General features: G+C 39.4%; 1 protein-coding gene across 2 annotated transcripts; it reads right to left on the reverse strand.

Annotated features, from left to right (window-relative positions):
• Positions 1 to 4,939: 4,939 nt before the first annotated feature.
• snx27b (sorting nexin 27b) lies at positions 4,940 to 22,960 on the reverse strand. 2 transcript variants are annotated; one of them, XM_067448768.1, is made up of 13 exons: positions 22,384 to 22,960; positions 15,393 to 15,624; positions 15,112 to 15,304; positions 14,937 to 15,001; positions 8,853 to 8,957; positions 8,688 to 8,766; positions 7,222 to 7,385; positions 7,044 to 7,133; positions 6,228 to 6,377; positions 5,937 to 6,065; positions 5,805 to 5,864; positions 5,668 to 5,730; positions 4,940 to 5,578 (listed from the first exon to the last, which is right to left on the reverse strand). In XM_067448768.1, the coding sequence occupies exons 1-13, from the start codon at positions 22,707 to 22,709 to the stop codon at positions 5,534 to 5,536; spliced, it is 1,701 nt and encodes a 566-aa protein (XP_067304869.1). In that variant the 5' UTR covers positions 22,710 to 22,960; the 3' UTR covers positions 4,940 to 5,533. The 2 variants fall into 2 exon arrangements, with proteins under 2 accessions (XP_067304869.1, XP_067304868.1); XM_067448767.1 differs by having other exon boundaries at positions 5,682 to 5,730; positions 22,384 to 22,957.
• Positions 22,961 to 23,998: the final 1,038 nt, after the last annotated feature.

The raw sequence follows: 23,998 nt of genomic DNA on the forward strand, positions 1-23,998 counted from the left end.
TGAAATATTTATTATAATATTAATTTATCTGATTTCCTCACTCTGGAGTTTGATTTTTCAAACTGGAGCCCGCAAGGGAGGGCTAGGGGGTCGGCGGACAGGTTTAGATAAGTGCAAATAAAATGTAAAAAGAAACTAGCCTACTACAAATTAATAATAATAATAATAACAATAATAATAATAATAATAATTAAAATAGGAACCATCCAACTAGTTAAATATATAAATACTATTTAAAATAAATCTAAATGCATTAAAATAACCCACATAATAAATTAATCAATTAGATTAAATAAATAATTGAATAAAACGTTTTATTATAATAAATTAAAAAATGAAATAGTAAATTTAATTTGGATTTTAAAAAAATAAATATTTTGGTTAAAATAAATTTTGACTTAAACATTTTTTTTCTTAACCATAATAGAAGCATGATTTCACAAATAATATTTTTCACATATCTAAAAATACAGGCCTATATTTTCCCACAGTATTAATTGAGTCTTTTACATGAAAATATATATCTGCCTTTAAAATTAAGATGAGGATCCCAGGAGATCCCAATGGGGATTGCAGGAGTATGATCATATTTGGCGGTTCATGGCATCTAAAAGATTAAAAAACCCTGCCCAGACTTTTGGCGCAGGCTTGTTTTGTCTGATTTAACCAGACAGTTCTAAAGGTGTACATGACAGACTCGGTGACTACTTAATAGACCCGTATCAGCAGCTTCAGTGGCAGGTTGAACTTCCTCAGCTGGCAAAGGCAATAGAAACTTGTACTAGGCCTGACGCTCATGCTGCTGCTGAAGTGACACAAGCCTTCTTGTGTTTCAGGTCCCATTTGTTCTTTAATTGTTAAATGGCTGATAAAATCACTGGGGTGAAGGTCGGTGACATGACCCACAGAGAGCAACACTACTGTTACTAATCCCATTCACAATTTATACGGCTGCTAAATTATTCCTGCGTTGGCACCTCATGCCCACATCTTTTGATGTACTTGGATTATTACCCTGCCCCTCTGATATTGTCTGTCACTGGTTCAGAAAAGCCACATCTCACAGGCCACCAAAAGGTCATAGACAGAAATCTTTGGGTCAATAAATCAATTTATTTAAAAGAATATGTTACATTTTATTATAATGCTATGACCAAACATTTTGCTTTTTCATTAATTCATGTCAACTTGAGATTTAAATTTCAAAACCTCATCCAGGTATACAGGTTTGATTTATTTGCAGTATGTGTCCTACATTGCTTATCTCGGTTTATACTATGGTCACTTTGTAAATGTTCTTTGTGCCTTATTTTTGAAAAGGTTACCCAAAAACTCACAGCGCTGAAAATACTGTACACAGAGATATTTGTGTTTGAATTACATATTCAAATAAATTAAAGTTTTAACCAATAGAGAAAAACAACCAGAGCAAACGAACAGAGAATGAAAGAGTAAAGAATGAGAGAGGAGAGACGAAGCTAAAAGTCTCATCTTAAAGTCTATGACAAGAAAGAAGAGATTTGATCCGTATGCTTATGCAGAAGCTTTGCACGAATCTGTGAAATCCCATGATAACCAGCATAACTGTTATATAAGAGAGTTGTTGTAATCCAACACAACATACAGAAAATCCGTTGATGGATCTGTTCAAAGTCGTTGCTCACTCAGTTTGTCTATTAAAGGGACACTCCTGGTTGAATACTAGCTAATTTCTTTTTATTCACCTTAGTAAAAAAAACAAAAAAAAACCAACTACAGCCTCAAATCAAGCTAAGCTAATAAAGCATTCTAACTCTGTATTATTTGACGTTGTAATAAAATAAATAATGTGACAAAAATCATGTCACATGGTCTTGTGACTATTAAAACAGCCCCATTCACTCCATTATAAGTGCCTCACTGTAACTGCAGATTACTTTTTGTGGTGATCAATATTCTGGCAATTGAGCTTAACTTGTATTGAACCAGGAATATTCCTTTAAATTCAATGAATGTGATGAAACTTAATGTAACAATGCAGCACAGAAATGGCATGCTGTCAGTCTTTACACACATCACACATACATATGTCATTTAAAAAGTGCAAAACATGTCCTGACTGGTCTGGTCTGACAGATTTGTATGCGCCTGCGCTACAAGAATTAAAATGGAGGGTGGGGGAATCAAACACTCACACATGGTTTGATGCGGACGGCTTCCTGTGCGGTCAGAGCCACCTACTGCTGGATGAAGGCATGGCAGCCTAAAACTCATACTCATAATCACACGATAACAACACTATTGGCTTTCCAATTTAGTGCTTCACATTTATAACACTGTTAAGACAAATGATTTTATATATGAGCAGAGTGAACACCCACACAGCACTGTTACAGATGATTAGTGGGCAGGTGTTCAAGACTGATGGCCAGACCCACACAGACTCTGCAGATACTCATAATGCACAAGTTCTTCATATTCCACAGCCCTTGAGTGTTCATTACTAAATCTTTTGTCTAATTGAATCATGCATTCAGCTACCAACAGAAGTGCTTTCAATTGTGTTTAGGTCAATGACATGAATGAGTGTCTGTCTATAATATAGAAAATGTACATTTTCTTCTGGAATCACAAAAATTAATTCCCAGTTGACAAAAAAAAAAAAAAAACATGGGCGTTGTAAAAATTACAGAAAAACATCAGCAAAAATATTGTAGCAAATATGAGAGGCCTTTGAATACTGTGTTAGGCAATAATACAAAAAAGGTGGAGAACCGCTGATTTAGGGGGAAAAAAAACATTTTTATATAAAAAAGGTTTTGTTTTTACCATTATAAGGCCACAGGACATTTTAAATCCTGAACTAAAAAAAATAACACTGGTATTAAAGATGTATATTTAATATCAGTGTATATATAAATTGCATTGAACATATTTTGAATAAATAATAGTTTTAAAGAGGAGAAATTCACGCCATTGACCCTTTTAACACATTTTACCAGGAGAAAATTGCATTAAAATCTGTACAGAAATTCCATCTGGGCCTGGCGATGGCTAATGGAACCAAATACTGCTTTGGAGAATAAAAGACAGATGAGAGCACAAAAAACAATTAAATTAAAAACCTCAGTTCAGCTAAAGGGCTGAAAATCTGTACAAACCTACTACCAACACAGTGGCAATAGTGAGGTAAGAGACAAATTAATGTGAAAAAGCATGGAAAGTATTGATCTGTCTCTCTTGCCCTCATTTCTACTTGCTTGAAAAGCCTTTTTCTCTTTCCCTCTCTCACTCTGATTGTCCAAGTGAAAAATGAAGTAATTTTTTTGTTTTATATTCTTTCTTTTTGTTTTAAAAGGTGCACTATGCAACTTTTTGTTTTTCAAAATGTACATAATGAGCGAGTACATCATGAATCTATTCTTATCCTGAATCACTATGGTATTCCTATAATAGGGGTTTAAATTCAGACTATTTTAGATTGAGCAGGATCCCGAAATCCACGTAGTAGCCCACCCGTTTGACTCATTATTAGGGTTGGGCATCGTTTTGATTTGAACGATTCTGATTCCGATTCCGATTCTTACTTTCGATTCCGGTTCTTTTCGATTCTCGATTCCGATTCTTTGAGGGGTGGAGTCAAAACATGTCACATCGATATTCAATGCTATTTTCAATACAATGGGGGAAAAACGCTGCATATTCTGTCAATTAGATATTTTTTTATATAATTTTTTTTTGTCTGTCTTTTGAAAGTCTAGGCAATCAAACATTTCTTCTGAAGAGATCACTTTATATGATAAAGATTTTAAGCTTTTTCTCATATATAAACATTGATCAATTACTATTAAAATTCTCACAAATATTTGTTAACTCAATGTATTTTTTACAACGGGGTAATTGTGTTGTAATAGTTTACACACAGCACAAGTAAGCTTGATTTTGAATGGTAAATTGAATAAACAAAGATACATATTACAAAAAACAGCACAAATAAATACAATAGAATAAAATATATAAATGAAATAGACTGCTTTATTTTTTCAGGTAGGTCTAACATTCAGGTAAGAAACTGAATAAAAAAACGCAAAGTGGCTAAATAAATTTAAAATAACATTGGATAATGTTTTTGCAAAAAATTAAATAGTTTCATATAAAACCATTAAAGTTAGACAAGTTGATCAGTCAAGAGCAGTGTGATCGTTTGTCTTTTTGTAGTTTGACTTTGAATAACAAATGACTGCTGTCCCTTTAAGAACTGCTTGTTTCAGACTGTGTTTACATACTGTTCAAAATGTGCACTGAGAATTAGTTTGAGTGTATTTGACCAATAATAAGCTGTAAAAAGAAGCGAATATTTGCACTTGTATGTCAGGGGCGGCTTTATTACGGTAGGCTATGTGTGTGTGTGCGCTTCAGATGTGAGCTTGAAATCTGCGGGTATTCGTAGAATTATGTGCAATCCCGCGCGAAATTCAGACCGATCACACACACTAACACGCTGTCGTAAGGAAAAGTCCAGCAGAACGCGCGTCCGTCGTGTTCAGAGGGTTAACCGGCTGAATGAGAATATGCGGCTGCGCGTCAACTCGCTGTCGGTCAGAGAAGGAGAGGAGAGCAGAGCAGCTGGGATCGATTGTGTAGGCTGAGCAGGCTATCGTATCTTTTCAGATATTTCAGTATCGATATTTTTGACAACACTAGTTGCACTGTGCCGACCCAGGCTTTTAAACGTGAAATAAATCCACACTTCAGAGCCGCTTACCGGGCTTCCATGAACAAGCGGACGCGCAAGCACCGGAAATCAGGTGGCCATGGAAACCAAAACTTGCGCGCTTGGAACCGAAGATCGGAACCGAAAATACATTTTCTAAACGATTCCGATGGAATCGTCATTTTTCAAACGGTTCCAAATTGGAACCGGTTCTCGATGCCCAACCCTACTCATTATAGACATTGCTCTTATGCGTGACTCATGCAGTTTACTTTATTACCCGCTAGAGTGCCAAAAGTTACATAGTGTACCTTTAAATTGTTCCATTCTGAGAGAGCATCTCTGCCCTCACGGGTGCTTGTGTTAGTGTTAGGATGATGCATTAGTCAGATCGCCGACATTTCCATGACTTTAAATTGTCCCCACACTCCCCAGAAGCACTGTTCTGAAGACCTCGTCTTGTGACCAGTCACATGACATGAATTAGTCACAATGCTGGTGCCATGTCAATGACCGCGCCTGTCTCCTGGAGCATTACTGTCTTTTAGTGTCATCTCTCCTGTCCTGAGCAGGCGGTCAACTCCAGTACGTCCAACATAATTCTGTCGAGTCCAATGAAATGAAATGTCGTCGTAAGTCTTTAAAAGTCTCTTGTAGTTTCTTATTTTCATCATTGCACTGTGGTTGCTTCACATCTTTGTATTTCAGTATGTGTGCGTCAGTGGTGGAGTGCATGAAAGCATATGGGCCTGGTTTGAAATGTTGAAATGAGTCTCTGTATGCGGCTTTTAGTGTACGTGTGCATGTATTCGAGAATTCAAGAGGAGATGATCTCTTCGTTCATGTGCCTCCATCCCTTCTGTGTCTCAACAGCTGGAAAATATTCTGTCAAAGATAGACAAGTTTCAGAAGAGCACACATTACAGATGGACATTAACGTCCACAATTCAGCACGAAGGCAGGCAAAGCCTTACCTTACCGCACATACCATCTTTACTGCAGTTTTTATTGTCCTTGTCCGTGGCCTCCTCTTCAACCTGAAAGAATATTATAAGATTGATATATAACAGAAAAAGGCAAACAAACACTAATTCAGAACTTAAGCACCCACCTCCTTTCTCCATTTGAGCTCACAGAAGACTCTCTCAAAACACTCGTGCATGTAGTTGAACTAGAAAAGAGAAGGCATCTTTAGCGCAGAACTCATGCAAGTTGCAAGATCCCATGGACATATGAGACTCACATAAGGAGTGAAGATTTTGACCCAGCGAGGTTTCTTCTCCCCTCGTGCGTACTCGAAACAGAAAGCCATTCCCTCTTCATCCGTGTCCCATCTCTGCATCTCAGACCATTCGAATGCGATCACCTGATTCTGTAATGACATAGGGCAAATAATTAAGCCATATAAACCTGTGATCTGAACTGTTTATTCTAACTTTTAAAAGTAAAGTTACTGAGTGTTATCAACAACATCTACTACCATCACTACAACTAGTAAGCAACTTTTCACTCCTTCAAAAGCAAACAAATTCACCTCTAGAGTGCCATCCTCTGTGCACGCATGGAGTTTAAAGTGGCGGATGCTTATCGCTGTGACGACGTGACCTTTCCTACGCGAGTCACAGGAGCAGTGTGGGAAAGTGATCTCATTGTAGCCCTCACATGTCCTCAGAATACTTAAATACTACAGAGGAAGAAGGTACAGGAAGATTAAGATTTATTTTTTTCACAATCACTTTTCAATTAGAGATGCACTTTCTTCAGGCAAAAATAAATTATGTTTTTTTGAGGAAAACATTCAAGGATTTTCCTCCATATAATCAAAGGAGTCCAAATCAAAGGAGTTTGAAATTGCTCTGCACTATCCCAGCTGAGGAATAAGGTCTTATCTAGCAGGATGATCGGTAATTTTCAAGAATTATAAAAAATAAAATAAAACCTTTTTAACCACAAATGCATGATGTGGTTATTCACAATGCTGGAAAGGTCACACGTGATGGAAGTGCCGACCCAGTGCCGAGAAACTCCATCTCATGGTCTCCTCCAACTTTAAAATAGTCAGAAATCGCTGTTTTTATATGTTTTATTGTTTCTGTACATTTTTTTATTTAGTCTTTGCACGTTCATTTTAACACTGGGTCGGTACTTCCACCTACATCACGGCCGCAACATTTCCGACGTAATTACGTCATGCATCGTGAAGGAAAATGTTTCTTATTTCTTTACGACTGAAGAAAGACATTGACATCTTGGATCACATGGGGGGGTTAAATTATCAGGAAATTTTCATTTTAAAGTGAACTAATCCTTGAACCTCCACTCATTAACTGGGTATTGTTTGGAGACTGACCATGGTAATTTTCCTCTGTTCAGTGAGCTTTTGGAGCTGGTAGGATGTTTCTCCTACTTTGATGAATCCCTTTTTCACATCATCCAGAGCCTGAGAGAGAGGACACGAATAAACACCTGTACAGACTGAAAACGCATTGCCAGAAAACATTTTCTTGAACACACACACAAAGACACACCTGATGGAAGCAATAATTGATAGCTAGCTCGTTGTCATTTAGCAGAATCTCTTCTTCTGTGGAGAAAAGCCACTTGCGGAGCGTGAGGCAGGTGCCTGGGATGGCAGATGTGTAATTCTGCACATACAGCTTATGTGGAAACTCATTAGGAGCCAGCTTGCGTGCTGAGATATTGAGAGACAGAAATATAGAGGTAGATAAGCGGTAAAAAACTAGGACAGAGAGAAAACTTAAAAATGACGAGTCAGAGTATTTACAAAACCATAGAAGGACTTGTTGTACTTCATTTATTATCATAAATTACTTCATATCATTAAAGGTTCCTTTCTTCGCGATCCCATTTTCAAACTTTAGTTAGTGTGATATGTTGCTGTTAGAGCATAAATAATACCTGTAAAATTATAAAGCTCAAAGTTCAATGCCAAGCAAGGTATTTTATTTAACAGAAGATCCCTTTCAAAGCCTACAGCGAACGGCACTTCCTTGCAGGAATGACGTCACTAGAACAGTTTGTTGACTAAGCCTCCACCCACAAGAATATGGAAAAAAGGGGGCGTGGCCACTTGCATCTCCGTTATGGTAAGAGGCGGGACTATTCCGGGCAAAGTGCGCTAAACTGCTGTCCAATCACAACACGGGAAGCGCTGGCCCAATCAGAACTCGTTACGTATTTCTGAAGAAGGGGCTTCATAGAACAAGGAAATCTTCAGGCCGTTTTTAGGACAGAGAAAACATCGGTGTACAGGTGTAAATTGTGTGAAAAATACAGTTTTTTTTAAAACGTGAAATATGAACTGTTATAAATGTGTTATATTGCACACTGTAAACACAATCAAGGCTTCAAAAACACACAAAAAACGGGACCTTTAATATTACATATTTAGATATGAAATGTATATATAAAACAATCTATAAACATTGAGCTTGATTTGAACAACTTAAACACATGAGTTGAGACAGGCTGGTCAAATATCCAAAGCTGCTCGTTCTAACCATGAAACTGATGTCACACATTGGGATCTCAGCTGTCAATAATGTCAGGCTATACGACAGTGAAGACCTGTTAAAAATGGACGCACGCATGAAAACTTGTGCAGAGTTTTACATCAACCTATTTATGTTCGGTGACTGAGTTGCATTACACACGGGATTACGGGTGGCTAGCAAAGGTGTTTACTAGTTTGTAGTTTTTGACTAAATTTTCAAATCAGTTTTATTTAAATTGCAATAATTGTTAACATTGACAAGTACATTTTTATCTGCAATTTAACAGAGTAGCGCATTTTGTTAAAAATGTAAAAGTGTGTACATTCACGTGCTCTTTGGAATCAGTGGATCATGGTGTTATATTTTTACTGACCAAAATGTTTTAAAAATCTGAACCGTTGCACCCCGAGTTACTAGTAATATTAAACACAGGCATGTAATATTGTCATACAGGAAAAATTATAAAGAGGAGCTCTTACCGAAGGAGTGATTAATGACTTCAAACAGAGCAAAATAACTTGCAGTGATGCTGTCCATCCCAATCTTCATTACTACAGCCTGAAAAAAAAAAACGGTGAGAATTAATGAAATGTGAAAATGAACTGATGCATTTGCTATAGTGTCAAATGAGTTAAATACAATACCTGGTAGACCTGGTCTGTTGTGCAATTTTTTCGCACCCGGACCGTAACTGTAGTTTTGTCTGGCATGGCTATCCTTAGCTCCACATCAGAAACACCATTATAGTTCTAGGAGAAATGAGAGAGGGACCTAAAAATACAGTCCAAACAGATAAAACAGCGCTGCAGGCTGCTTGTCCATCGTGTGCCTGAGAAAAACCCTGACAAGGTACAGAGTCACACTCACAGCAGAGCAATGGAACATGCAAATGAGTACACAAACAACAACATGACTGCCACATTTTTAAATCTCAACAAATTAAACAGATATAAGAAGAGATCTATCTGTTGTGAAAAGACATACTGGAATTATTCATACTCCAATCTTTTTCTCTTGTAATGATCCATGTTCTATTATTGCCTGCAGCTGACTTGCTATTGTTTTGGTATTATAAAATGTGGATTTGCCATAATGTCAATCAAACTATGCACATAAAAAACAGAAGGCGCAAGAAAACTGCCTCTCTGACAGGATAGCTGGATGGATAGACTGACAGGCAGACAGAGAGACAGACTTGTAGTTTCAGGTCCATTAGGGGAGGATGAATGCAAGTAAGAGGTTCTTAACCTTTTTGACTATAAGGCCCCCACACTGTCAAAAATAAATCAGAAGGCCACTCAATATATTCTTTTACTTGATTAAATCAGCACTAGGTAACTTTTCAACCTTCATAATATATTTTCAAGACTCTTGTGATGATGCATCGACTTACAATAGGTTGAATGACACGCCTGCCATAGCCTGATGGGGTCTGTATCGTTTTTAATCGTACTTTTAAACTTCGGGTTTCGGGTAGTAACCCGAGAACAAAAAGAACTACAAAATTCGACCGCTTTACGGCATATACGTCACTTCCACCAACACCCACACTTCCTTACATTCGGACATGCGAGCCCAACTTTGTTCGTCGGATAGCCTAATATAGTCATGTCCGAAGCAGCACAGACAAATAAAAAAGAAAAGGTTTTGTTGGAGGAAAGCAATAAGAGGAAACGAAAAAGTGATGGGATTAAAGGCAGGACGAGGATCAACGTTGGACAGCGTTTGCTCGTCGGCGTGAGCTGAAGGAGGCGTGCCCGACCGATGCTGTCCTGCTTGTTATGGTGATTACCTACCACTCAAACATTGAACTGAAGTATCATATAGATTCTGTAAAAAGGTAACCAATAGACTACTATAATGAAGCTGGCTGGTAAACGTTAGCTTCGCGATTATTTGGCGTTTCAAAAAAAATAAAACCCATGAAATTATATTCATACGACATGCTGAAACATATGCCACTGACTGTACCTGGGATGAAGACATTTCACACTCGACGCCAGAAGAACACCTGCATGTGAACTCCTCCTGCAGTGTTCAGGTTAACTGTTAGTGCTGCACCTACCCGCGGGGCCGCTTTTATGAAGTTATTTGGCCCGCCCCGCACCACTGTATATATTTTTACAACCTGCCCCACACCCGTGACCATTAAATAGACATACGGGGTCCGCGGGTTATGAGACGACCCGCGCATCACTAGTTCAGGGCTATCAGGGTTGTCATGTCAACAAATGTACGCGCGATGGCATCCCCTGTTGTAGGATGACAGATCTTACGACAGTAGTTGAGGACATTATTTTTTCCCAACTGTACGGGGACCCCGAGAGCAAAAGTTGCCAAGTGCTGCTTTAAATGGCAAAACTACTCATTGTCAAAGTTTTTACTTTTTACCTATTGTTTAATTTCTTCATGCTTTAATTACCAATTCATTTACATTAGTTATTACTTTTCTTGTTTCTAATCAGTCCCTCCAGTATTTTGTGATTCAGCAATCATTGAATACAACATGAAATCAACAAAATGACATTGTGCATAATTTGCCATTTCATCACAAAAAATAAACAAAATAAATAAATGGTCAAATACACACAATTACATCAATAATAAAGCACATAGCTTGACCAGCACGAGTCCTGAAAAGTGAAGCCAAATTATCTCTATCACCCCAGGTGGTTGGTCCTGTAAGGCCACCCAAATGGTCCCAATGGAGGCTAACCATCGGCGGGTGAAGGTCGCTGCCTGTTCGGTCTTTTCAGCGGGGCAAAGGGATTAAATTCTAAATTATGATTAAATGGAGTCAGATAAAGAGAAATTTGAATAAAATCCCTTTGCCCCGCTGAAAAGACCGAACGCGCATCGAACTTCACCCGCCGACCATTAGCCTCCATTTTTCCTCCAGAGTCCTTGTTCCTCATTTAGACATCTACTAGTTTTTTTCAGCCTTACAGTCCCTATACTGTCTGATCTGCTGGCATTTTGATTTCACCCTGCAAACCTGTACATTCATTTCTACTGCTTCGGTTACACTTTTGCGGGAAACGATCACAGACTGGCTTATCCACCTGGCGTGCTGTTGGCGGGTTTAACACAATGATGGATAGAGAAGCAATGGGTCGGTGCACATTGATCACACCTCTAGTGGTCTGATTGGTTGAAGGATTATTTAATTGCGTACAGAGTCATTTGAATAAAGCTCTTTTATCACGCCTCTTGTGCAGAAGAAAATACAGAGCAGACTCCCAGGCCAATGTTCAATCTTAAATTTAGCTAGGTCTGGTGAAAGCAGGCTTGAGCAAAATTCCAAAATTTTGAATTGGCCTCCATTCAATTCATGAATTGGAATTTGAATTGACTCCACCTCGCAGGAAGTTGAATTGGAATGACAGGAAGAGGAATTAAATTAATGACAATTAAAAGAAATTCCACTATTAGTTATTCAATTAATAGTCTGTTTGATGCTGGCACAAATATAAACAAACTTGTTATTGCACTAGCATTAGCAAAGTTATTGCTCATTGAACAAAGCAACAGTCTTCATAATAATAATCATAATACTTGCAGTTATTCACATCAAAACCTAACCATAATCTCCACTCTTCAACGGTCAAAACATAACAGAAATTCTTTCAAATGTCAAACATAAGTGAACATTATACATTAACACATTAAACAACACTTAATTTCAATATTAATCTCCATTTCCAGCCATATGCAAAGCATGCTGGGAACTAACAATGGTGTCTCTAAATAAAACTGCATAATTGAGCTAATTCTCTTAAAATAAACAAGTAATCTTATTTTCCTTAATTTTATCCGCTTAATCGGTTCCTCAATTCAAGCCTCAAGTCAAAATTGCTTACATTTCCTAAAAAAAAATTGGAAAGTGTATCTCTTGGTTTTATTTCTTTACAGCACTGAACCACAACTTTCTTAAGAAAAAATATACACTATTTTAATTATCACCTCAATTACAAGACCCATGATTAATTATTTACAGTGTCACTCCTCAACCCTGCATACAATTTGTTCTAAAATCCAGATAATGATACATTTAAATAAACTAACCCCTCATTGTTGTTTAATAAGATTTGTTCCAATGTTATTTTCATTTCAAAGTAATCAAATAACACAAAGTTGTTGTAAATGCAGTTATCATTAATTCCAATGCAAAACTCACTGAGCAACACTGAAGCATCTAATTCTCAATCACTCCTCAAAGGTTTTCATTGAGTCTGCAGCGTTCTGGTCTGAAGATCTTTCCTGCAACACTAAAGATTCTCTCAACAGGTGCAGAGGAAGCTGCCATGGCAAGATGGACATGTATATGAATTTCTTTTAATTTTTCTTGAATTTCAATTCTACTTTTTTAATACAATTTGAATTGTAATTCTACATCCTGTTTTTGACATCAATTCAAATTCAAGAATTGAATTGGGATTTAGGAGTCACTCTTAATTCAATTCTGAATTGTGCACAAGCCTGGGTGATAGCCAGACAGATTGGTCCCAGTATAGCTCATAAATCCTGCGCAACGTAATGGGACGTGGTACAAACTAAATTAAATTAAATTAAATTATAATTATTTTTTTTCAAATACGGTTTCAGTCATTTGATGTAAGATTAAGTGTTAAGGTTAAGACTAAGTGTTAAGTTTGAATAAGTTTGGTTTTAGTTAGTTATTTGATGCTATAAAAAGGGGGTGTGACATCATCATAGACAGCTTCTTTGAGCGAAGTAGGTCCCAAATTTGCACAAGACGTCAGCGCCATATTCTGACATTTGCGGCTTCACTTTTCTTCAGTAGAAGAGAATGAAGGTGCATTGTCAATATTTTTTACCAACCAAGTTTTAATAAAAACGCTACAAAAAGCTTTTACTTGTCTTGAAAAAGACCGGTACTAACAAGTGGCTAAATGAGACTACAACGGTTGACTACATGGGATATTAAACCCCTTCTGTATGTAAAACGCTTTGATTGCCTAGAAAAAAGCGCTATATAAAAAAATCTAACAAATTATCATAATGCTGAGCAGGTTTTTTTCCCCAAAAACATCTCAGCACAAATTCCACCCAAATAAAGAATGAAAGAGTTGTCAACGTTGAAATCATGTGACCGCAGTGTAGTTTCTATATAGTAGGGGTGTCCCCGACTAAGGATTTACACATTCGAATCAGAATTTTCGAATCTCTCTATGGTCGACCAATAGTCGAATCATCTATGTGTGTGTAAACCACAGACTGGAGAAAAAAAATAAACTGTATAAACGGGTTGGGAAAGGCAGGATACTAGTCAGTAGGAGGCTAAGACTATTTTTATTTATTTTACACACAGCCACCACTTTTAATAAAGTGATCAAAACTAGGCTACACTATTCGTAAATTAACCGTTCTCTCATAACATTTAAAAGCCGCGATCAAAACACAGAACATCACACAAATATATAAAAGAACATTTTGATAAATAAACCTAAAAAAATACCTGCCTAGAGAGGAAAAGAACACTTTGAGTGTGTTTATATGCACGTTCTCAAGCCGATTGTGCCTGAAGGGGGTCACACACCGGACTGAAGCTCAGTGCCGTGTCTCAGGTAATGTTATCTCACTTCAGGCAGACGTGAACATTATATAGTTACGCGCCATGCGCGAGCTCAATTTTCAATCGACTTCTGACAGAAGAGCTGCACGATGAGTGTATCTTGTAGCACAGGGTGAAATCAGTATGTTCATTCACGATTTGAGGGAAATACACATTTAATCGCCGCGGACAGGAGTCGAATGCCGCCATCGGTGTATATGTGTTAGAATTTTAAAGGCACGGTGCTTTCGGTGCGAAGCTCAGTGCCCTTAAAGGGGCAATCACTCAGCGCCGCGACACGTATTTATAACACTAATATTGAGCACCCCCATATTGCCAAAATGGTATGATCCTCGTTTCATAATACCTGCGAAGATTCGACCATGAGATCAGTGGTCGAATCCGGTCCTGCATATCGATGCATCGGATCTTCGACTATTAGGGGTCACCCCTAGTAAATAGCCTATATGTTTAGCTTTTTACTTCTGCCGATTCAAGCATTAAAACTGATAAAAGTCGTGACAACCATCATGATAAACTAAATGTGTAAGAATCATAAATGTGTTGTTTATGATGGTCACAATAATCCAAAAAACAATGGAAAAATTCAACTGGATTTTTGTCAAGAGAAGCAGAGCGACATTAACTTCAGTGTTGGCCAAAAAAATAAAAAATATCACTGCAGTCTGTAGGGCATGAAATGGCACAAACAGGAAATTAATGCAATAAAATAAAGCAGGGCATGAAACATTTTTAATCATAAGACGCTTAAAACCAGGCCTGGCCTCCCTGCCTTTCTATGTCCAGACAGAATGGTACCAGACATTCCCAAAGGTACAAAAAAATACTTCCCATTTCTTTTAGCAAACTACACAATGAGTGTAACCTCACAAAACTACCAGTAAGCTATCCTTCCTCCTCCTTTTCAGATCAGATGGCCCTAAGGGCAAACTTGCAGACTTTGGATAAATTATCTAAGAAAGAAAAACTGTTTGCCTTTTATACATAAGATACACCCTAGTCAGCAGAAAGTGCTGATCAACAGCAAGTTGTTTTTATACGCCTTTACACAGTTAAAGTCACAACCTCTATTGAAATAATATAATTACTGTGATCTGATCATGTGATAGCCCTAATATACACAATACCTTACCTCATCAGACTCCGACAAAAACTCCTGCATGATGTCGCTCTCCCCGATTACCCGAACAGAACAAACTGGTGAGACGAATAGGGAAGAGAAGAAAAGCAAAATGTTGGAAACATCTGTAAACTATTATTTTCTAGATTTTCATCTCACGTCTCCTTCCTGTGTCGCTTCCTTGTACCTTTCTCCAAGTATTCCTCCAGCCCTCGTCTGCGTGCGTCTAGCTGCTGCTCAGACAGGGAGAAAGGCCATTTCCCCGGCAGCTTGGGAAATGCAAAGTTAGCAAATTCCCTCTTCAGATTCTGATGCAAGATGGCAAACTCTCGATAGCGTTTTGAACACAACTGCCTGCCTGCCATGTACACGTTGTAGACCTGACACACACACACAATCCTTTTAAAAAATAAAATATCAGACTGAACAAGAGGTGTAAGCAAACACAGCAGATAAACTGACACTCACAACAAACTTCTCCCCGTTCTGCTCCACATGTTTGTAGGTGGGCACAGAGATAGGCACGGCCTGCTTGTCACTGTAGTCATAGCAGGACTGCGAAGAACCATCGTCCCCGGGATCAAGGCTGTCCGTCTCTGGCTGAGGAACCGACAGGATGGCCAAAACCAACTCTTTCTCTCCTGCTCGGATGAGGTCTACCACCTGCTTATGAGTGGCCCCTTCCACATTCACCCCATTTCTGCAGATCGAAAAAGAGGAGAGAAAGATCTCGTTACAGAATTAAGCTTTTACTCTCAGCCAATACCTCATACCAATGTGATGTTAAATGGTTAATGCTATAAATCTTGCCTTACCAGGACCTTTTAGAAGGTTAAGGTCAGATCAGATATCTCTTAATGCTGAATTGCTACTTAGGTTGAGTCCCTGGAGCTCCTATTTTATGGTCTAATCTATACAGGACTCAACAAAAAAGATGTGAGAGAGTTTTGGGTCAGTTGACGGAAATGTTACTTGCCCTTTTTCAAGCCAGTGCTGTGATGCCACTGAAAGTTTTACATTTGTCGATCCTATACAACCATTTCATGCCTTGCCAGCAAGAAAACTAAACGTCTTGTTGCGATCACAAAAGATCACTACAAATAAGGAGAAGACGAGTACATTCTTCTTGCTAAGTATCAGCATTATTTTACATTTGTAGCATATGGAACAAAGAGCTTAGGACAGCCACCAACTCCTTCCACCAAGCAGAAATTATCCGTTTTTATAGGGAGCAATGAACACCAAGAAGCCGGTGCTCCCAATCACGCCGCAATCAGCGCGTCACCTCCAAACAATAGAGGGTACAAACACAACACACACACACGACAAAGACCAACTACTAGGGGCGTCACACTACTCAATTTGCATCAATCTAATTGGTTAAAGGGATAGTCCACCCAAAATGAAAACTCTGTCATCATTTAGTCATGCTCAAGTTGTTCCCAACCTGTATACATTTCTTTGTTCTGCAGAACACAGGAAGATATTTGAAATCTCGGCAGCCATTGGCTCCCATAGTATAACTACTGATTAGTAGAAAAAAAAATCCTTATTTTAATCAAGCTCTACTAAAAGTCTAGTTTTATTTAAACACAGTTCTCAAGAGATGACTGAGTAGGTCTTAGTCAAAGTCTCACATCTTCTGCCCTGTTAACCTGAATTTGACCTCTGCAAAATTTTCCACATGCAAAATCTGTGTTGCATGTGGTTGATGTGTACAAAACTTCATTCTGACTGTAATGCAGATTTCAGACTTAATTCAGGGAAGAAAACAAACCCTGATAGCAAAAGCATCATGTTATTCAAAGGGAGCTGAAGTGTTTCAGCAAAAACAATGAAGTAAAATCACTGCAACAAAGTACTTAAGAGTTACTCAACAGCAATCAGCAGTGCATTGGCATACTCTCTCACTTGTCTGCTTCTCGTAAACACTCAAATACGCTCTCAGTCAGTCACTCAATAGATTCACGGACTCCCCCGCCTTACTGTACATAAAAGAGCAGTAAATATCATGCCACTGAATCTTAGGTTTATGTTGCCACTTTCCCATGGAAGCATTTCAATCACGGCTCCATCCTACAGTGTCCAGTCCATACACACAGCATCTCCCTCTTTATGACACTATCACAAGGGCTCTCTGGCCCACTCTGGCCCCCTCGAGATCCACTTTCTTGCAGAGTTTAGCGCCAACACCAAACAAGATAATTAAGGGCTTCAGGATTACTAGAAAGTAGCAGGCAGGCGAGTCTGGTCAAGGTGGAGCTAAACTCAGGAGAAAAGTGAACTTAGTTAAACTTAAGGTACGTTCACACCAAACCCGAATAGAGCGTCTGGGGCGAATGATTTCCATGTGAAGTCAATGGAAAGGTGTGTTGACGCGCGCCTGGAGGTCCTGCGAGATTGATGGACGAGATTCTGCCTCATTCGCACGTCCAGTTTGCGCGAATAAAAATTATTTTTGTGCATTCACGCATTTGAAGCGAATTCGCTTCTATGCCCGAGTTGAAAAATTTGAACTTTGGCATCAATTTGCGCCACGTTAACCAATGAGGAGCCTGCTTGCTGCTGTCACATGGTAAAGTGACGTGATGAGAAACCCTGCATATAATTAAAAAAATACTGATATTTAGTCACTAAATGTAGTTTTAATTCTTTTCAGTTGATAATGTAGTTGTTTAAAGGTAAAATATATGGTTTACCTAAAAAGACAGTGCCTATTTAAAAAGAACACTCTTGCGTTTTGGAGTTGTGAGATCCAGGCGATCTCCGGGCGCTCAGCGCTCGTTAACCCCAGCGAGAGCAGCCTTTCCTCGGCCAGTCCTTCTGGCGTTTGCCGCTGGTTCGGATGTCTATTTAGAGGTTAAACATGACATTTAACTTTGTCTTGTGTACATCTAATGGGCGATCTTTGATCCAATTAATCTATTATTGCCTACCAAATCATTTTGACTGAGGGCAAAGAATGAAGTTTCATAACTTTATATATTTTTTTAAATATAAATGCAGTTTAGATAATCCAGGTAGTGTGTTGGCTGAACCACATGTCTGTTAATACTTAATATATTTCACCTGGAGCGCCTTTAACGCGTGTCTATTTCGCTTTAAATGCATGATTTCTCCATTCTATTTTGTATGGATTCAAAATGTTCACGCGTCAAACTAGACGCGATTTTGATGCTCAATTTGCGTTTGGTGTGAACGCAGCGTTAGAGGGCCAGAGTTGAGAACCCCTGCTCTATCAAACACAAGAGAGCAGGCTGAGCTGCTTCCAGACCAGCCGGTGACAAATGGACTCCCACTTTCTGAAAGCAGAGTCAAAAATATATATTTAATATGACATTCTACACATTAACACGTTTATAACGTCTGCCAAACAGGGAGCACAGAAGATCGAGTAATTTGAAGGTCTAGGTATTGACACAAATTTACAGATTCAATTGGCTATATTTGAGGATTTGCTCTGGTAAAGGTACAATTTTCAATATCCAGCTGTTTCAATAGGAATTCATGTGATCTGGAATTTTGTAAGTGACTTCTGCATAAGCTGTGTTTCATACACCGCTATGCTATTGACAAGACATTTTTTGCAGTAAAAAATAATACAGGTCACAGTTCTAAATGATTAAAACCGGAACTTGGAACTGTTCATTGATAGCACTGGCTCAAAAGAGTCCTTTGTTCTAAGAATCAAGCCATACAGTGGTTCAGGTATGACATCCTTCTGTAGGCCAAAACACAGTAGCAAGTTAGCATTTTAGCTCTTCCAGAATTACCTGATTCCTGAAGTCAATGTTTTTTTGTGTTTAAATGTCTGAAATAAGGTTTGTGGTGAACACAAGCTCAAGACACTTTCACATTTTATTGTACGACAAAATCAGTATTACCCCACTTGTGATTTTTTGAAGCTGTTATGTCTCTTGAAAAAGGCTGTTTGCTAACAAGTGGCTAAATGCGTCTACAGAGGCTGTCAAGAAGATGAAATGTTATTTCAAGGTACAGGTTATTTTTCTTGCATTCAATTATATAGAGAATGCAAACTCATATTCACACACTGATCAGGCATAACATTATGACATAACATTGGGTTGGTCCCCCTTTTACTGCCAAAAAAGCCCTGACTCATCGAGGCATGGATTTTAGCAGCAGATCCTTTATATCCTGTAAGTTTGGCCCGGCAAGATGGGGCCTCCATGGAACGGACTTGTTTGTTTAGCACATCACACAGATGCTCGATTGGATTGATATCTGGGGAATTTGAAGGCCAAGTCAACACCTCAAATTTGTTGTGCTCCTCAAACCATTCCTGAACCATTTTCGCTTTGTGACAGGGTGCATTATCCTGCTGAAAGAGGCCACAGACACGAGGGACTACCGTTTCCATAGCCCCTTTCACACTGCGATTCCGGCAAATACACGGATAATGCGACCCGGCATTTGTTCCCGGGACGCTAGATTTGGTCCATTCACACTGCCAGCGAAATACCGTAATATGTGCGCTTTAATATTATATTTTATGTGACGTATAATGGCGAGCGATCTCAGCTTCAGCGCGGATAGTAAGGAGCTCCGTGGTCTCGACTTGTGTCCAGTTTGCACACATTTCTGCTTGTTTAATTTTAGTTTCTTTTGTATACGAACACTCTCTGCGTTTAAAACACCGACTAGCTCTTCTGGCACTGCAGGGTTGTATTACTGAAAAAACAAGCTCTAGGAGTCGCACGTTATTAACGTACACGTTGCGGCATTAGTTTCGGCTTTTGTTCACACAGCGTTCGTCCCGGGTCGAATACCGCAATATTACTAGGTCCCCGACCCGGGTCGAATTCGGTAATCAATCCCGGGACGTGGTTGCTTTCACACAGAAGGCGACCCGGCAATGTTCCGGGAATATTGCGGATCCGACGTGCAGTGTGAAAGGGGCTCATGAAAGGGTGTACATGGTCTGTGACAATGGTTAGGGGTAAGTTTTACATATCAAAGTAACATCACATTACACATCACATCACACATTAATGGCAGGACGCAGCTTGCCTTCTTCCCATAGTTCATCTTGGTGCCATGTGATCCCTATGTAAGCAACGCACATGCACCCGCCATCCATGTAATGTAAAAGAAAATGTGATTCATCAGACCAGGTCACCTTCTTCCATTTCTCTGTGGTCCAGTTCTGATGTTCACTTGCCCACTTCTGTTGCTTTTGGGAAGGACAGGGGTCAGCATAGGCACCCTGATTGGTCTGTAGCTATGCAGCCTTACTTGCAACAAACTGTGATGCACTGTGTATTCTGACACCTTTCTATCAGAACCAGGATTAACTTCTTGAGCAATTTGAGCTACAGTAGCTCGTCTGTTTGATTGGACCACACAGGCCAGCCTTCGCTCCCCACGTGCATCATTGAGCCTTGACCACCCATGACCCTGTCGCAGGTTCATCACTATTCCTTCCTTGGACCACTTTTAATAGATACTGACCACTGGAGACCGGGAACACTCAAACAAGAGGTGCAGTTTTCGAGATGCTCTGACCCAGTCGTCTCACCATCACAATTTGGCCCTTATCAAACTCACTCAAATCCTTACACTTGTCCATTTTTGCTGCTTCAACCACACCAACTTGGAGGACAAAATATTCACTTGCTGGCTAATAGAAATCGCACTCTCTAACAGGTGCCGTGATGAAGAGATAATCAGAATTATTAACTTCACCTGTCATAATGTTATGCCTGATCGGTGTTACAAAACTATAGATAAAATAAGGCCCAAACCATGCACAGATGTGTTTTAATAACGCCACTAAAAATAGGCAAAGTGTAAGAATTTAAAGTTTATGAATAGATAGCAGGATTATTCAAATGAAGAAAATCTCTGGGGGTGCTTTGCAAAACTTTTGTTTCAACTGTGTATGTAGACGTATTTATGCAAGATATCAAAACATTCATGGACAGTACATCCAAAATACAAAAGAAGTTGGAGTTTATAAGAGGTATAAGCATTGTTTTTGCCTCCTCTGTCCTGAGTTTACTGGCTGATGCTGATGCTGAGCTCTGTCACCTTCAACGCCACGGAAACCACTTGTCACCATGGCAACCTACGCCAGCATCAATGAGGTGTCCTGTGAATTTTAACATGCAACCGGAACCGTTCCAGCACAGATTCAAGAAACAATACCATCAACAAATAATAAATAGCACCAACATAGGAGAACCCAGACATTACTTCTAACAGACATCCTCTAATATAGTCCACAGAAAACACGTCTGCGGTTACATAATCATGCTGCAAATGTTAGATATCTCCACAGTTATAAAAAGCAAGTGCCGATCACTGAGGAGTGTGCGAATATAAGCTATTGTTTGCCCAATTGTCTACTGGGATTCTTTTCGATTTTGACCCAGTATTGCTCAGAACAGTGCGCAGTCAAGATGAGAAGGAATGAGAGAGCTTGTCTGTTCACGGTGCTGTATGTGACCTGAATCTGCAATGAAGACAAACGCATCCAAACACAAACCTCCTTTATCTGGTGGAAATGAAGCAGCCATTCACGCAGACACATACACCAATGTCTATGACAGGCAGAGACACTGTGTGCAAAGAGACGTCAAAGGGATGGTTCAGCCAGAAATGAAACGCATGTCATCATTTACTCACCATCATGTTGTTCTAAACCTCTATGACTTACTTTCTTAGGAACATTATAAAAAAGGTTAGCCTGAATGGGACAGCCTCCATTCAGTTATCGATTTCAGTTATCTTTTTTCCATACAAGAAATCAAAGTGAAGCTGTCATTCTAGTCTATTAAGAAAGTCATAGAGGCTTGGAAATACATAAGGGTCAGTGAATGATGACATAATGAATAATGGTGGACTGCATTTGTGAAAACAAACAAAGCCACTTCTGTGACTATAGCAATTAGGTGCCATTGAAATTTGTGTATAAAGTCATTTTAATAATAATAATAATAATATTTCCTTAAACTGAAACGATACTGGATGATTGCGATGCTAGACGTTTTAATGACAAGCTCTGGTGTGTTTACAATATGAACTCCCTCACATTAGCTGTAACCAAGTGGACAGATATGTTTTCAGGGAAGAGTCATTGCATTTGTATCCCATATAAATGCTATGCACTTTAAATATAATGAATATTTCGCGACCTAACAGATGATATCTAATACTGCAGTGACATGGCTGGCTAACTTTCAGCTAACGTTACTCACTCCAACATACATCAACCCACTTAGCTAGGTTAGCAGTAAGTTAATTTACTGGATTAAAGCGCAATTTCTCTTATCGGGTCTCAAAAAAAACGGCTGCCTTTCGCCTCTTGTGTTTAAGACCAAATTAGGTCCCTTTCAGTCTAATAAGGCGGTGGAGGTGGACAGCACGGTTAAGCGGCTGATCGCGCTCCCCACGCGCGTTTCGATGAAGTCCACAGATTATTTACATATAAACTTACACTTCAAGAATACGGTCGCCCTTTGAGATTCCAGCTCGATCTGCCGCGCCGCCCGGTAACACAGCGCTGACGTGCTGCAGCGGGGCGTAAAGTTCGCCGTTGATGCTCCTCAGTTGCCCTCCTTCGCTCACTTGACCGCGGACGTTGAAGCCGTAGCCCGAGTCCGACTTGACGATGCGGACCAGCCGAGGCCCGGAGGTGACCGTGGTCGCGACGAGGCCGCCAGCGCACGTCCCCGAGCTCATGCCGGAGCAGTTGCGAGCCGCCGAGTGAAGCGTGGAAGGGGCAGCGGAGCGAGTGCCGTCTCCTTCGACAACATCTGCCATCTTTATTTGAAGAAATCTTGCCTCCACAGCGGGTTCGGGCGCCGAAGTGCTACATGAGCTTATTGGCTGGCGGAGTGCGTCAGACTCCAGACGGGAAAGACTGACGCCAAACCGCCCCCATCACGAGACACTGCTGCATTTGCGTGCCTTGAAAGTTACTTCTGTCACGTAACAACAAAGCATAGCACCATGGGATATGTAGTGTGGAAAATGCATTGTGGTTACTGGACATATGTTTTGACTTTTAATTTCACTGCATGTTTTGCACACATTCGAGTTCTTTTTACAATAGAACATATAATATAATGTAGACTACTATATACTTATAATCATTTTATTAAATTGGTCAGTCAATTAAAATAAAGGTCTTCAGGGCTTTTTAAACAAACAAACAAAAAAAGTATTGCACTATATGCCAACAATTCTTTCAAGCTTTTAATGCAGTTTTTCCTTTATTTCAATAAATTGCGCTTTTACTGCTTTAAAAAAATTCAGACAAAGAAAAGCTGCAGTCTGTATGTTTTACCTCTTTGTCGCTATCTCTGTCTGAGACCCTGAAATTGCAGTTATTTGTGTTATCTTCTTTACGTTGGTCGGCATGTTTTGAGATGTTTGTGTGAGTTGTTACACTAACACGCAGTTATCAACGATGATTGTCGTTTTAAAGGTGCACTATGCAACTTTCCGTCCACTGGAGGGCGCCTATTCTAAACAGAGGCGTAGATTGAAGACGCAAAGTTTGAGCGCAGCATCGGGACATGTGGTCTTCACCTCACAGCCGGTGGAAAATAGGACTCGGGCAGAAATCACGTTCATGAATGCGGTTATTAACGTTACTGTAGTGAAGCAGAGCAGCGTGTTGTGGAACTGAGCACAGCTGCTGGAGCGATTGTTACACAAACACACAGCTCGCGAACACCAGTGGCCTGTTGCACAAAGCTGGTTTCAGTTGTTACCCAGGTAAGTTCGAGATTAGTTGTTCTTTTTTTTCGGGCTCAAAAAGATGGATTGGTTTTTAGCGGTGTTTATCACCATGGTAACTTACACTGCACGGCTAACCTTCTCTCTGGAGCAGGTTTTATTCTGGGTTAGAGATCACAAACCCAAACTGGACCAATCAGCTTCAAGTAAAGACACAATAAAGCCACACCCTCTGTAACTCTCGTTACAAATTAAAGCAGTTTGAAAAAACTGTACAAATAAAATTGTGGTGCTAATTCTCTAAAATCTTTTGGTGCTAATTAATTACTTTATTTATATTATATGAATTATAATCACTTTGAATTAAT

The sequence above is a fragment of the Pseudorasbora parva genome, chromosome 7 (assembly GCF_024679245.1).
Source record: "Pseudorasbora parva isolate DD20220531a chromosome 7, ASM2467924v1, whole genome shotgun sequence".
NCBI classification, from domain to species: domain Eukaryota; kingdom Metazoa; phylum Chordata; class Actinopteri; order Cypriniformes; family Gobionidae; genus Pseudorasbora; species Pseudorasbora parva.